The 16,043-nt window shown below is 46.5% G+C and overlaps 1 protein-coding gene and 1 long non-coding RNA gene across 4 annotated transcripts in view; one reads left to right on the forward strand and one right to left on the reverse strand.

Moving 5' to 3' along the window:
* LOC310898781 overlaps positions 1-12,459 on the forward strand; it is a 23,183-nt gene extending 10,724 nt beyond the window's left edge. The window contains exon 2 of the long non-coding RNA XR_014583708.1: positions 37-12,459. This is a non-coding gene — a long non-coding RNA (uncharacterized lncRNA). The remainder of the gene's footprint in view (positions 1-36) is intronic.
* The window catches only part of GPAT3 (glycerol-3-phosphate acyltransferase 3), a 20,490-nt gene continuing 16,684 nt past the window's right edge, over positions 12,238-16,043 (reverse strand). For all 3 annotated transcript variants that reach the window (XM_083834200.1, XM_083834202.1, XM_083834201.1), the window contains exons 8-12: positions 15,503-15,558; positions 14,974-15,059; positions 14,584-14,712; positions 13,944-14,023; positions 12,238-13,347 (exon numbers count right to left, since the gene is read on the reverse strand). In XM_083834200.1, the coding sequence (XP_083690326.1) occupies positions 13,221-13,347; positions 13,944-14,023; positions 14,584-14,712; positions 14,974-15,059; positions 15,503-15,558 (478 nt within the window). In that variant the 3' untranslated portion in view covers positions 12,238-13,220. The remainder of the gene's footprint in view (positions 13,348-13,943; positions 14,024-14,583; positions 14,713-14,973; positions 15,060-15,502; positions 15,559-16,043) is intronic.

Raw genomic sequence — 16,043 nt, forward strand, 5'->3', positions numbered from 1 at the left:
AACCACATTTTTATTCTTTTTCAAAAATAATTATAGCTTACCCTGGCAGCAAAACTTCTGTTTATCCAAAGATCTTGAAGAAGGGGTAACGGACACCAATGTGACTGGGAAATATTCGTCATCTAGCAGTATCCATCATCTAGGAGTGCTCTGAGAATAGGAGATAACCCCACTTTCACGGAGCTTTTTGCCAAGCAGCGAGAGATGCGAAAAACGAGGCCGGTCATTTCGTATCAGGAACATGACAGCAGTGTATACCTAAGGCTTATTTGTTTTTCATTAACCACAGAGGAATTTCAAAGCAGTGAAAACGATCTTTTACTTTGTTGGCGAAGATTTTGCCAACGAATTCTACAGTGTTTTGGGTTCTCGAGCGCTCTAGGCTGTGTCAAAGAAACCAATAAGCCGCATCCGAAAACAGAACCGCCTGCGTATTTTTATTATTTCGCTCAGTAGTCGAGGCCGGCCGCCTCGGAGCCGCCGCAGCCGCACCGCCCGACCACGCGCTACGAGGCTCCCTCGGGCCCTCGCTCCGCCAGGGGCGGCTCGCGCCAGCCGCGCGCCCAGGCCGTGCCCGCCGGCTCTCGCGAGAGGCTGACATGGGGCGGGCGTTGCCAGGGCAACGGCGGCTGCGCCCCCGCCCTCTGCCTGGAAAAGGCTCGCTCTAGGGCTCCCCAGGAGGGCGGCGCCGCGCCTTGTAACCGCCCGCCGCGTGCTGCAGGGCTGTGCGTGGGGCCCTGTGCGGCGGGGCACAGGGGTTCTGCCCCTCCTCCCTTTCCAGTCAACCCTATCTGCTGGCAGCGTTTGTGACTGCAGTTTTTGCCGCGGGCTCCACCAGGCAGAGAGCTTGGCCCAGAAAAGCTGTGGCGACCCAAAGGGAGGGCTTGTCCAGAATCACAGAATCATCTAGGTTGGAAGAGACCTCCAAGATCACCTAGTCCAACCTCTGACCTAACACTAACAAGTCCTCCACTAAACCATATCACTAAGGGCTACATCTAAACGTCTTTTAAAGACCTCCAGGGATGGTGACTCCACCACCTCCCTGGGCAGCCCATTCCAACGCCTAACAACCCTTTCGGTAAAGAAGTTCTTCCTAACATCCAACCTAAACCTCCCCTGGCACAACTTTAGCCCATTCCCCCTCGTCCTGTCACCAGGCATGTGGGAGAACAGACCAACCCCCACCTCTCTACAGCCTCCTTTAAGGTACCTGTAGAGAGTGATAAGGTCGCCCCTGAGCCTCCTCTTCTCCAGGCTGAACAAGCCCAGCTCCCTCAGCCTCTCCTCGTAAGACTTGTTCTCCAGACCCCTCACCAGCTTCGTTGCCCTTCTCTGGACTCTCCCGAGCACCTCCATGTCCTTCTTGTAGGGAGGGGCCCAAAACTGAACACAGTACTCGAGGTGCGGCCTCACCAGAGCCGAGTACAGGGGGACAATCACCTCCCTAGCCCTGCTGGCCACACTGCTTCTTATGCAAGCCAGGATGCTGTTGGCCTTCCTGGCCACCTGAGCACACTGCTGGCTCATGTTCAGCCGACTATCAACCAGTACTCCCAGGTCCTTCTCTGCCAGGCAGCTTTCCAACCACTCATCTCCCAGCCTGTAGCTCTGCTTGGGGTTGTTGTGCCCCAGGTGCAGGACCCGGCACTTGGCCTTGTTGAACTTCATACAGTTGGCCTCAGCCCATCGCTCCAGCCTATCCAGATCCTCCTGCAGAGCCTTCCTTCCCTTGAGCAGATCGACACACGCACCTAACTTGGTGTCATCTGCAAACTTACTGAGGGTGCACTCGATCCCCTCATCCAGACCATCGATAAAGATATTGAAGAGGACTGGCCCCAGTACCGAGCCCTGGGGGACTCCACTAGTGACCGGCCTCCAACTGGATTTGACTCCATTCACCACAACTCTTTGGGCCCGGCCATCCAGCCAGTTTCTAACCCAACGAAGCATATGCCAGTCCAAGCCACGAGCAGCCAGTTTCTCGAGGAGAATGTTGTGGGAAACGGTGTCAAAAGCCTTACTGAAGTCAAGGTAGATCACATCCACAGCCTTTCTCTCATCCACTAAGCGCATCACTTTGTCATAGAAGGAGATCAGGTTCGTCAAGCAGGACCTGCCTTTCATAAACCCATGCTGACTGGGCCTGATCGCCTGGTTGCCCTGCAAGTGCCGCGTGATGACACTCAAGATAATCTGCTCCATGAGCTTCCCTGGCACTGAGGTCAAGCTAACAGGCCTATAGTTCCCCGGGTCTACCCTCTGACCCTTCTTGTAGATGGGCGTCACATTGCTAGCCACCAGTCGACTGGGACCTCCCCTGATAGCCAGGACTGCTGATAAATGATGGAAAGCGGCTTGGCCAGCTCTTCTGCCAGTCCTCTCAGTACCCTGGGGTGGATCCCATCGGGCCCCATCGACTTGCGTACATCCAAGTGCTGTAGCAGGTCATCAACCATTTCCTCGTGGATAGTGAGGGCCACATCCTGCTCCCCATCCCCTTCCACCAGCTCAGGGGGCTGGGTATCTAGAGAACAACTGGCCTTGCCGCTAAAGACTGAGGCAAAGAAGGCGTTAAGCACCTCAGGTTTTTCCTCATCTTTTGTAACTAAGTTTCCCCCCGCATCCAGTAAAGGATGGAGATTCTCCTTAGTCCTCTTCTTGGTGTTGATGTATTTGTAAAAACATTTTTTATCATCTTTAACAGCAGTAGCCAGATTGAACTCCAGATGAGCTTTGGCCCTTCTAATTTTGTCCCTGCACAGCCTCGCAACAGCCTTATAGTCCTCATGAGTGGCCCGCCCTCTTTTCCAAAGATTATAAACCCTCTTTTTTCTCCTAAGCTTGAACCACAACTCTGTTGAGCCAGGCTGGTCTTCTTCCACGCCGGCTCATCTTTGGGCACGTGGGGACAGACCACTCCTGAGCCTTTAAGATTTCCTTCTTGAGGAGTGCCCAGCCTTCCTGGGCTCCCCTGCCCTTCAGAACCTCCTCCCAAGGGACTCTGCCAACCAGCGTCCTGAACAGCTCAAAGTCAGCCCTCCGGAAGTCCAAGACAGCGGTTTTACTGGTCCCCTTCCTGGCTTCGCCAAGAATAGAGAACTCTACCATTTCACGGTCACTCTGCCCAAGACAGCTCCTGACCACCACATCTCCCACCAGTCCGTCACTGTTTGTGAACAGAAGGTCTAGCGGGGCACCTCCCCTGGTAGGCTCTCTAACCAGCTGCATCAGCAAGCTATCTTCCACGCCCTCCAGAAAGCTCCTAGACTGCTTTCTCTGGGCTGTGTTGTGCTTCCAGGATATGTCTGGGAAGTTGAAGTCCCCCACGAGAACCGTGGCCGTACAGGTCTCCGGCTGCAGGGAGTGCCAGATCCTACTGCTGCCGGGGGAGGGCGGCAGATATTGCACCTGTGCGAGGTGTGAGCAGGTGGAAGGTCTGCTCAGCATGGTGGCAGAGCTGGGAGACCAGGTTGAGAGACTGAGGGCCATCAGGGACTGTGAGCAGATCAGCTGGTGGAGTAGCTCCCTGGCTTGCCAGAGGGAAAGGTGCCATGGAGATACCCCACAATTGGCTGTGGATGCCCTGCCCTGTCCCTGTAGAAGGGGGGGTGGTGGTGGTGACCTGAGGGATGGGAAGGGTTGGGAGAGGGTCCCTGCTCGGTACAGTGGGCAAACCCCCCTTCTGCTTCCCTTGCGTCCCCAGGTCCCCCTAAGCAATTGGTTTCTAGCATTGGACATTGAAGGGGAGGTACGTGAGGAGGCATGGGAAGGTTCCCCTAAGAGGTTACCAAGGACGAGGCAGCAGACTCCATGCATTCACACTGCCTCTGCCAGGAAAGAAAGGGTGGTTGTGGTAGGCGACTCCCTTCTCAGAGGAACGGAGGGCCCCATTTGCAGACCTGAGCTGTAGGGAAGTGTGCTGCCTACCTGGGACCAGGGTCAGGGACATAACTAGAAAACTCCCGGAGCTGGTTCACCCCACTGATTACTACACATTACTCATAGTTCAGGCGGGCAGTGATGAAATCGCTCACAGAAGCCTTAAAACTATGAAAAGAGATTTTAGGTGTTTAGGGCAAATAGTTCAAGGAACAGGAACACAAGTCTTGTTTTGTTCTATTCCTTCTAGGGAGGTGAAGTACATGGAGCAGGCTAGGAAAACACAGGTAATGAGTAAAAGGCTGAGAGGCTGGTGTCGAGACAGGAACTTTGGGTTCTCTGACCATGGAGCAGTTTACTCGACCTGTTGTCAATGGATGGAACTCACCTGTCTCAAAGGGGGAAACAAATCCTAGCGCAGGAGCTAGCAGGACTTGCAGAGAGAGCGTTAAACTAGCTATGATGGGGGAAGGGGGTAATACATGGCTCACCAGAGAAGTGCCTCGGGGAACAATGCTGAAGCTGGGGGTGAGGTAGATGTCTCATCTGAAGTGCATCTACACCAGTGCATGCACCATGGGCAACAAACAGGAGGAGCCAGAAGCAATTGTGCGACAGGCTAACTACGACCTAGTTGCAATAACTTAAATATGGTGGGATCACTCCCACGACTGGAGTACTGTGATGGGTGGCTACAAGCTCTTCAGAAGGGATAGACAAGATAGGAAGGGTGGTGGTGTGGCTCTTTATATGAAAGTGTTTTGATGTTGAAGAGCTTGCAGTTGGGAATGATAAAGTTGAGTGTCTATGGATAAGGATCAGGGGTAGGCCTGTAGGGATGACATCTTGGTGGGGGTCTGTTATAGACCACCTAATCAGGATGAAGATTTGGATGAGGCATTCAATGAGCAGCTTGTAAAAGTTAAACGATCACCAGCACTCGTTCTCATGGGAGACTACAACTTCCCTGATATATGCTGAAAGTATAATACTGCACAGAGGAAGCAGTCCAGGAGGTTTCTAGAGCGTGTGGAAGATGGCTTCTTGATACAGCTGGTTCGAGAGCCCACCAGGGGAGGTGCCCCGCTAGACCTACTCTTCACTAACAGAGAAGGACTGGTGGGAGATGTGAAAGCTGGAGACTGTCTTGGGCAGAGTGACCATGAAATTGTAGAGTTTTCTATCCTCGGTGATGTCAGAAGGGTAACTAGCAAAAGTGCTGTCTTGAACTTCCAGAGGGCAGACTTGGCCTATTCAGGACACTTGTTGCAGGGGTCCCTTGGGAGTCACTCCTGAAGGACAAAGAGGTCCAGGAAGCCTGGATGCTCTTCAAGACGAAAATGTTAAGGACACAGCAGCAGGCTGTTCCTGTGTCCCGTAAGGTGAGCTGGAGGAGAAGAAGACCGGCATGGATGAACCGGAAACTTTTACTGAGACTCTGGGAGAAAAAGAGAGTCTACCTCTGCTGGAAGAAGGGACAGGCTACTTAGGGCGACTACAAGGAAGTTGTTAAGATATGCAACGAGAGGAAGTTAGAAAGGCAAAAGCCCAGCTTGAATTCAGATTGGCCACCGCAGTAAAAGAGAACAAGAAATCCTTTTACAAATATATTAACAAGAGAAGAATCAAGGAAAATTTCCATCCTTTATTTGATGCAGCAGGGAATATGATCACTGAGGATAAGGATAAGGCTCAACACCTTTACATCTGTCTTTAGTAGTAAGATCAGTTATCCTCAGGTACTTTACGCCCTGACCTGGACATCCCCTAGGATTCAGGTAGAGAATCCCGCCCTGTGATCCAGAAAGAGACAGTTAGAGACCTGCTCCTCCATCTGGAATGTCACAAGTCCGTGGGACCAGATGAGCTCCACCCTAGGGTGCTGAGGGAGCTGGCGGAGGTAATTGCCAAGCTGCTTTCCACCATCTATCAGTGTTCCTGGTTATCTGGAAAGGTCCCAGAGGATTGGAGGCTTGCTGATGTGACTCCCATCTACAAGAAGGGCTGTAAGGAGGACCCAGGGAACTACAGGCCTATCAGCCTCACCTCAGTTCCAGGGAAAGTTATGGAGCAAATCATCTTGGGTGAGATCACATGGCACGTGCGTGGCATCCAGGGGATCAGGCCCAGCCAGCACAGGTTCATGAAAAGCAGGTCGTGTTTGTCCATCCTCATCTCCTTCTACGATCGTGTGACCAGACTGGTAGATGAGGGAAGGGCTGTTGATGTAGGCTAGTTAGACTTCAGCAAAGCCTTTGACATGGTCTCCCACAGTATTCTCCTGGGGAAACTGGCTGCCCGTGGCCTGGACGGGTACGCTCTTCTCTGGCTAAAGAACTGGCTGGAGGGCCGTGCCAGCAAGTAGTGGTTAATGGAGTTAAGTCCAGCTGGTGTCTCATTACAAGTGCTGTTGCCCAGGGGTCAGTACTGGGGCCTATCTTGTTTAGTATCTTTCTTGATGACCTGGATGAGGGGACTGAGTGTACCCTCAGTAAGTTTGCAGGTGACACCAAGTTGGGAGGTAGTGTCAATCTGCCCGAGGGTAGGGCGGCCCTTCAGAAGGATCTGGATAGGCTGGACTGCTGGGCTGAGGTGAATGCACTCTACAACTTCCTGAAGGGAGGCTGTGATGAGGAGGGGGTCAGCCTCTTCTCTCAGATAACTAATGATAGGACTCAAGGAAATGGCCACAAGTTGCACCTGGGGAGATTTAGATTAGATATCAGGAAAAAACTTTTTCTCTCAAAGAGTGGTCAGGTACTGGAATGGCCTGCCCAGGGAGCTGGAGTCACCGTCCCTCGCTGTGTTCAAGAAGCGCTTGGACAAGGTGCTATGAGATATGATTTAGTAGCTTAGTGGGTAGTATTGGTGATAGGACGACGGTTGGACTAGATGTTCTTGTAAGTCCTCTCCAACCTTGTGTTTCTACGATTATACAGGAAAGAATGCTAGATACTCATTGCCTATGTCATGTGGGAACACACAGTATCTCAAAAGGACCCAAAATGAGGAATATATCAAATTGAAAAGGATGTGAAACTCATTTCACAGAAGCATAGTTATTTCAGAGGCCAATTACTGTGTAAAACAATAATAATGCGAAGAAAGTAGCAGCATGCGTTAGTTTTGGCAACTGGAGACAGCATCTTCAGGGCCAATTAAGTAAGCAGGCTGTTGGTTAGCACTCACTAATGAGTGCGCACACATCAAACCTTGAAGTTCTCTATACAGCTACACGTCATTCTCAGCTCTGAGTCTTAGTCCTTAGCACACCTTCTGCCAAACCACTCCAGCCCTCTCAGTGACATCACTCTTCAGTGACAAAGCTCGTGCCTTTCTCTTGAAAAAAATAAATTACAGTGCTTCTTCAAAAAAAATTAGCAACTAGATTATAAAACATGATGAGAAAACAAGGAAAGGTGTCAAGTCCTGAAAGGCACAGCACACACAAAAACCTGCTGCTGTTAAAGGCTCTGACTCTTGTTTACTCCAGAGGCATAAAGTGCTTTGGCACACCCAGCATCACGCCAACAGACGGCTCCAACCGGTAGGTGGCAGTGCTGTGGTAAAAAGCAGACAGCAGCATCTGCTCTCCCTGCTAACCCCAATAGCAGCGAGCAATTCTTGCAAGTCACTCCATCCCATCCTAGCTTACCCTAGTTCATTAGAAAAAAAAGTATCACCTGAGACAGCATCTCCACTGTTCTGTAAAGACAGTTTAAGTCACCTGCCAGCCAGTTTATTGCAAATTCAAAAAGAAAATAAAGAAGCCAATCGTCTTTTATGCAGTCATCAAAACAAATGCAGCACTGCTTTGCAAAGAGCTCCAAGTCCATCTCCTGCAAAGTACTGAAGTATTTCCCTGCATTAAGGTGACTGCCTTAAGGTTCTAAGGAAGATTGCTCTTCCATTTCCATGCAACTTGCTTTTGCATGAGAAATCTATGGACTTAGTACTTAACATCTTGATAAAGTCCTGATAAGATAGGACATAAGGTTCAAGCCACAGCCAAGTATCACACTCCTCAGATCCATTCTTGTTTTAAATTGACACAACTGCAGTAAGGCCAACAACTTCCAGCAGTGGAATAGCAACATGAAGACATCACACAGAGCAATTTCCAGAATTTTAAGGTTAAGCACCTCACCCTCTCTGAAATTAAAATCCCAATCAACTCAGGTCTTCTGGCGTATGCTATGCACACAGAACCTCTGGTGCTTGAAAATGAACCGGACAGAGTGTCACCTGTGGATTTTACAATAGTGTGGGGCCTAAGGACAGAGTCACTGTCCCAGACAGGAGCCCTAGCAGTGTCCTGCAACCTGGCAGGGTGAGGGTTAGACCAGGTGACCCTTCCCACCTGACAAAGATGCAGAAAAACAACCTGGAAAGCAAAGGAAGCTTGCTGCCCCGTGCCATGCCTGGCCCACAGAGTGGAGAAGGAGGGCCCAGGGGAATTTCTCTAGGCCTCTTAACCCTGCCACAGGGGCAGCTCCACTGAAGCTCAGGCCCCAGTAACTCCATACCCACCTGCCCAACAGTGGGGCCTTATCAACAGTCTATAACATGGGCAACTGACCCAAGCACTCATCCATCCCATGCATGCTAAATAAGTGGCAGTCTTATCCAAGCAACTGTACCACACTGCATGTCTCTCTAGTATTTAAAAACAAAAACAGTGTCATTTTTCTCAATAGCCAAAGGATAAGAGGTCGCACATCATTACAGAGCCTAAAAGCCAGATATTAATTTTCCAGGACTGTAGTAACTTTGTGATCTGTGCAAAAACTAAACTAAAAAATAAAAAACACACATCACCATTCTAGATGTCTTACATGCACTGGCTTCTCTGTAAAATGAATTTACCTTTTCGTTATTATTTAGTGACTGTGCTGGTATTTCATTTGTATAGATATTGTGCAGCAAATAGGGGGGAAAACAGCCTCAGAAAATCTAATAAAGAGATGGAGACAGTGAACAATCATTGGAGTCTGTACCTTCACTCCAGAGGTCACATTTCTGTCTTTATTACGTTCATTTCAGGGCAAGAAAAAAAATTCTGGATGGCAACAAACCAGAGCTGGTAATGGCAAGGACACATTCATCAGGAGCAGCACTGACAAAAAGCACAGCTGTGATGAAATCAAGAGCTCACCCTCACTGTCAGGCTTGAACAACTATTTTATCACCCAAATAAATACTCAAAACCAAAGATTTCTTAGCAGTGTCCTACTCTAAGAGCATATGCTCAGGCATGGCTGCGTCGATACATGTACTTTGATTGCAAACAAAGAGCAGGAATACATCACCACGTTTGCCACCTTAGTGCTATCATCGCCACCGGCATCAACATCTACATCATCTATATCATACTGTACTGGACATGGACATTAAAAAGCACCTTAAATATCAGGATAAAACAATTTTGATTTTAGCCTGGGAGTTTCCAGAATGAACACAGTTACCTGTAATAGATTTCCAAGGACTCTTGATTTGAGGATTTTCATTAGTCTCCTTCCAGTCCAGACTGAGTTTTCTACAATGAGAGCCTGCATGTATTTCATGTTTCTGTTCCATATAATGGAAGAAAAAACAGGTAGAGGCAGAGCATGATACATTCAATAGAACCGTTCAACCATGCCTACTATGCTCACAGTAAAAAAAATTAACAGGAGAATTTGAAGAACAGGAAAAAAAAGAAGTTGTAGGGAAGTGATTGTCCCCCTCTACTTGGCTCTGGTGAGGCCGCACCTCGAGTACTGTGTTCAGTTTTGGGCCCCTCGCTACAAGAAGGACATGGAGGTGCTCGAGAGAGTCCAGAGAAGAGTGATGAGGCTGGTGAGGGGTCTGGAGAACAAGTCTTAGGAGGAGCGGCTGAGGGAGCTGGGCTTGTTCAGCCTGGAAGAGGCTCAGGGGCAACCTTATCTCACTTTACAGTTACCTTAAAGGAGGCTGTAGCGAGGTGGGGGTTGGTCTGTTCTCCCATGTGCCTGGTGACAGGATGAGGGGGAATGCACTAGAGTTGTGGCAGGGGAGGTTTAGGTTGGATATTAGGAAGAACTTCTTTACTGAAAGGGTTGTTAGGCATTGGAATGGGCTGCCCAGGGAGGTGGTTGAGTCACCATCCCTGGAGATCTTTAAGAGACATTTAGATGTAGCCCTTAGTGATATGCTTTAGTGGAGGACTTGTTAGTGTTAGGTCAGAGGTTGGACTAGATGATCTTGGAGGTCTCTTCCAACCTAGACGATTCTGTGATTCTGTTTAAAAACAACTACTTGCCCCAAAGCCAGTGAAGAACATCCCCATTGTTTAAGAATTTAAAAGGAGACTCCCATTTCCTTTAAAGGGTCCTCCTCCAAGTGTTAAAAAAAATTAGGTCCATAAATAATAACTAATGCCCTTAGCTCCCAGCGCTAGGATGTCTCAATCTTCAAGGGGCACCTGGATTTCTTGGGCTCTCCCTACTGATACAAAGACATTTCCCAGACCTCTTAGGGAAAACAATTAATTGTACAAAAAGCCTTCCGAAGGCTGGGGACACGTGAATAGTTATCTTGAGCACTGGGACAAGTGACATTTGCTGTTCTTTTCCCACTGCTATTATCCCCTAGGGTTTACATTGCTGCCCTATAAAAATACTACCCTCAAGATAATAGACTTTTTGAAACCATTCCAAAAATGTGGATCTCAGGTCTAATGAATTAAGGATATAGTCCAGAACCATCTATTTGAAGCTACCACTGTTTTTCAGACATAGCCTGCCTGCATGCTGGAGGATGGATGGACCAAGCAATGCTCCATCTCATAGCCATACAGACACTCTACTCATTCAGACCTTCTTGTAAGGTTTACTACTAATCTGTGCATTTTCTTGTGTTCTCCAAAGAGTAAAGATTTAACCATCAGTTCAGTAGCAGCTCCTTACAACTCTGAAACTCAGCTTTAAAACAAGAGACTTATTTGCCTTGCTAGATCTAACTTACCTTGCCTGTCATTGTACTACTTATGTGAGGCTCAGCAGATTTTTTTGCTTTAAAACACAGTTTTACCCTAAGCATGAACCAAACCAGTCTCTGCTGCTTCTTCCAAATCTCAGAATCCTGTTGCTGAAAGCACTTGAACATGAGGCCATCTCAGTGAGCAAAGTGAGATTTTATCATCCAATGCACTTTAACTGCTGGCAGTCTACTACAAAAGCATGATGTAAAAGGATATCAGGCCACAAATTGACTACAAACATTGTCTTAGGCATTCTGTATTTACACCCTAACCTTAACACTAGTTGTTTTATCTGTAGTTGAATATCCCACTGTATACATGAGAAGTTCCCTATGTGCACTCTTATAGATTAATAGTTTTTCGTGCACACTTGTGCATGCATACACATGCATTTTTAAATAATTTCTTACAGAAGTCTTCCTATGGACAAAACAAGCCAGAAAAGCTCCAGCTCAGAGCAAGTATCCAAAAGTTGCAACTACCATGTTCATTATCCCAAATCTTGCACAACCAGTTCATCTTAATAGGACTGCAGCAGCAGGTCTAAATCTAATTACATTCAAACAAGGCAAAAACCTCTGCTGCATCTCACTTGTCTCAGCTCCCTAACCCTCCCTCTTCAACAGAAGCACTTTTGCTCTGATAGAGGTCTGTCATGCTGAAGCTGAAAGTGTTATGGGCTGGTTGTTCCCCATGTCTTCTTCCAAGGTCACATATCTCAAAACAGGTTTCACAACCAGATGTCCAAGACCAAGTGAAAAATGCAGTGTGCTTATGTAATACTCAACGAATATACATTTGTGTGTAAATGCATAGAAATAACAGAAAGAGGAAAGAAAGAACAGAAGCAACAAATAACAAACCAAATCAGGAACCGTTATTTGTAAGACTATGTGCTAATAGTTTTAAACAAGATTCTCAGGTCTAGTACAGTAAATTTTTCTACTCAGTGTTAAATTCGAACTCTGTTTGCTATGGCAAAGTAAGACTTACAAAATCACTCATGGTTTGTTACAAAATTAGAAGCTCGTTATTCTTTTCCAGTTAATTACAGCTAAATTGGTTGCATCTCCATGATGTGAATTCAGGTTCTAATTTCAAGTTCAGTGTGCCTGACAACTGACTCCTACTCTAGACAGGAGAAACACTAAGCCATTTCTGTTCCTTTGAGTCTGGGGGGGGAGAGAAGGAGAAAGTAAGGTTAGAAAACAGGTAGGAGCTCAGCTACAACTTCATATGGTGCTTTGTGTCACACTGACAGAATTCTGCATGACCTTCAGTTTGTTACCAGGAAGTATGACTGTTTTGTTTAAATACACATACATAACAGCATAAATGCCACACAAGACCCATTACAAATATAGAATTTATTTACTCTTTACATTAAGACAGCAAGATACTGCAACCTTGAACATGCCACTTCATGTATCATAGATGACTTACAGATCCCTATGCTTACAGTTGTAGCTATTGCTAGCCCAAAACACCACAAATCTATTTTGGCAGGGGCTCTTCAGACTTTAAAGCCTTTAGCAGCAATTTCTGCTGAAGGGTAGTCTTAAAAAAAAACATAATACATCTGTCAAATCCTACCTTATCCAGCTGCTTACTCTATCTTACCTTTCCAGTTTGTGGTCTAAAGAAAATGACTTGATCAGTAGCAGCAGGCAGCGAGATTGATGACTTGCCCCTTTTCTTCCCTCTGGTAGCAGTTCTCAGTAAAGGCAATTCCATGTTTTAAGGCCACCAAATTCCTCGTTATCTTTGAACTGTGCTTTTGGCAGGGCAGCTCCTTTCCTATCCTTTGAGTTCTGTAGTCCTTGCTTCCCTTTCCCCTTGCACATCCAGGTGCAAGCTTACAGGAACAATGATACAGTTCTGACACCATCTTAAAACATTAATAAGTCTACGTCTAAGAAGTTTAAGCAACAGAAAAAGAAAATTGTTTAAAGCTTTGAAGTACCATGAACAACAAGTATTTGCATAACCAGTGTCCTGACAGCATCTGTTCAGTGTACTTCCCTTCATCCTTAAAAGCTCAGGACAACTTGGGTGCTTTTTTTCTTCCCTTTTGTCCCTTAACTCCTTCACGTGTTCCATTTGAGAATAGTCAGAGCTGCGGCACCTCAGTGCATGAAGATGCAGATGAGCAGGGAAGTGAATAGTGAAGAGGGAGAGATACAGGGACACTGCTCTTGGCAGGCTCTGCCATACAGAGAATATGCACACACGAGGGATTTTGTTGCTCTGGTTTCTGTGTTAATTTCAATTAGAAAAAGAAAATATTACTCCTGCTAAGGCTGGTTGTGCAATATTTGTTTCGAAGAGCCACCATTCAGTCTGACTCTGTTCCTGTAGGCAGACTTCCTATTGATCCATTTCTCACTAGCATCTTGCTGTAGTTTTTCTGCTGTTCTTCCTTGAAACTATCTTTGACTTTAGCTCGTTTCAGGCCTCCATCCCTACAACAAAGCAAGAGAAAAGTAAACCTTGTTTGTCAGCAGAATGGTCAAACTATGTAACATAGCCATTTTAGTCAACTCTAGAGTTTTAACATACAAGATGATTTGGACAATTTTCTTAAACTTCTAAACCTGGACTTAAGTTGTTGGGGGGGCTGGTTTGTTTGTGCTACTTAAAAAAAACAACAAACGCCTTAAGTCTTAATGCACATGCAGTCCAAATCCAATATACCTACTGAAAGAGCCTGATCTGGTGTTGCCAACAGGCTGCACCTAGAACAAAATCTTGGCCTTTCTGGGTCACTATTTCCCCTCAACTGCAGACGCAGTTCATCTTGTGCTAAACTGTAGTTGTCTCATCTTAAATTCCTAGCACCAGCTGGGCCTCATAACTGAATCGATTGGCCCCTTCTCCATCCCTTCTTTTTATACACACTTAAACTACTCCCTTACATTCATTTTCCCATGTAGAACAAAGTTAGGCAAACGGTATTTAACACAAACCTAAGAAGCAGCATGCCTCAAGATGTTAAGAGCCCAGAGAAGTCTGTAAGTTCAAGCAGCCCATACAGTATGACAAGGATGGCATCACTCACCAGGGAAGTTCAGCCAGTCCTCCTTGGTGAGCAATGGCTGACCTCACTCGGTTGGCAAACTGAACAGCATCTTCTCCTTCCTTCAAGTGTTTTAAATTCAACATAATTAAAACAGAAATAAATACAAACTTCTGTCATGCTTCTCATCTGCTACTCCCAATTAATTCCATGCCAAATGATCCCTCCCCTCCTCATGCCAACGTAACCTGAGGCTCCTGTGTGATAAACATTGATCTCGTTTTTCAAAAGAACATTCGAGTTCAAGTACGTTTTGCTCCAAAGGGATGCATTAATGGAGCACAGAACAGTTTTCAAGCTACAGATGTATCCTTAACTCCAGCTGGTATTAGCAACCACGTACAGCAGCATATTTACTGTTATTCTTTGCATCCTTATTACGATGCTGACAATACCAGGCTGCACTCCACACCCTTTCCAGGGAAGACCCTCCCAGTACTACAATACATCAGGAAAAATTAAGTCTAATCATACATCAAAAAAGCACTCATAGAAGTCCCATATAAAAATGAATTGGAGACATGAGGGTTGCCAGGGGTTTGGAGAAGAGGGCCAAGACCCTGTGACACTTGAAGAAAGCGAGAAACTTAAATAGTCATCAGTCAACCAGATGCTCAATTACCTTTCTAACCATGGGTGGCATGTACCACACGTTGCAGACAATGGCCCAGCTGGTCATGATCCGCAGCAGATAGCTGACAATGTTGTATTTGCTGCTGTTCCAGAACGCATCTCCAAACTGAGGATCATACTGTAAGGAATCAAAAGAAGATGAAATCCCTTCCTCCCTCCACAGACCACCACAGCCTGTCTTGAATCTCAGTGGATGTTTTCAGTCACAGGTCAGGACTGTTTCAGTGACATACATACCAGGATTCAACCAAGGCAGGTGGCCCATCACAAGAGCTACTGTGCTTTCATTAGCAGCCCCACTGCAACAACTTCCCACCACCCTGACAAAGACAGACCCTCAAGTCATTCTCAAGTTCAGCAACCAGCTTCTTCCTCATACCTTGATTGCAACAGGGTAGATTGTCCCTCCTATTTCAAAGCTCCCTTTCTTGAACATCATCACAGATGTATTATTGATACAGGTGCCTGTCCAGAAGATAAAATCAAGTTAATATTTCACACAGCCTGCCACATTTCAGTAGTAACCCTACAGCAACATACAGCCCTTATACTGAGGAGCAAATGCAGGCCCTTTATGTTAAGTTAAGCATCTCTCCCCTGCTTACTTGGATTCTTTGTCTTGTGACCAACTCCCTGAATGGAACCACAAGTATGAAAGAAAGCACAAGGCTGACGTTAGATATATCATGAATAAGTTCATCTTGTCCTGTGAATTGTGTCCACTCAATTCACCTGGCAGAACAACCACCAGCCAGGGACACAGTATTGTCTTATATGTAATCTTTAATAAAAGATGAAAAATACAAAAGCTAACAGAGTAAGGATTCATCTGGGCACCACAAGTAGTGAAAGCAGGAACAGAGACAAGTAAACACTGAATGAAGGGAAGGAGCAGTTAAGTTTCTTACCTTCCGGAAAAATTAAGATTGGAAGCTTGCTCTTATTTGCCACATGTTCCCTGAGCCTGTGGAAGCAACAACAAAGCTAAAAAAATAGCTACTTCCAATATCCCCCCCACCCCCCCGTGCATTAGAGTTACCAAACTCTTTGGTAAGAAACCAGAACTGTTTAACAGACATTAGTATGTACCTTCCACTCTGCCACAAATCTTAAGTGTTGTGCAAGGATTCCCTTATGCCCCCTCCTACAAATTACTTCTATTAGTTTTAGACTGAAGCAAGCAACTGTCTCCTCTCCTACCTATTTTATAAATTGTTGTCTGGGAAGCCAACCTACATATGCCATTAAGTCACTAACTGATCAACTCAACTTGCAGTAGGTTGCCTCCATCAGGAAAAAACCTGTGCAGTGCTCAGTCCAGGCTCTGCTTACTTAACAGGAGACTTCCTATTGCCAAAAGGATACTTCAAAATACTACAGCTCACATTACTTGAATAACCCTTTCTGAACTCAGCAGATCTGTCCTGATGTGCAGAGGGGAAAAAGGTG

Source organism: Anser anser (genome assembly GCF_964211835.1).
Source record: "Anser anser genome assembly, chromosome: 4".
Lineage (NCBI taxonomy): Eukaryota > Metazoa > Chordata > Aves > Anseriformes > Anatidae > Anser > Anser anser.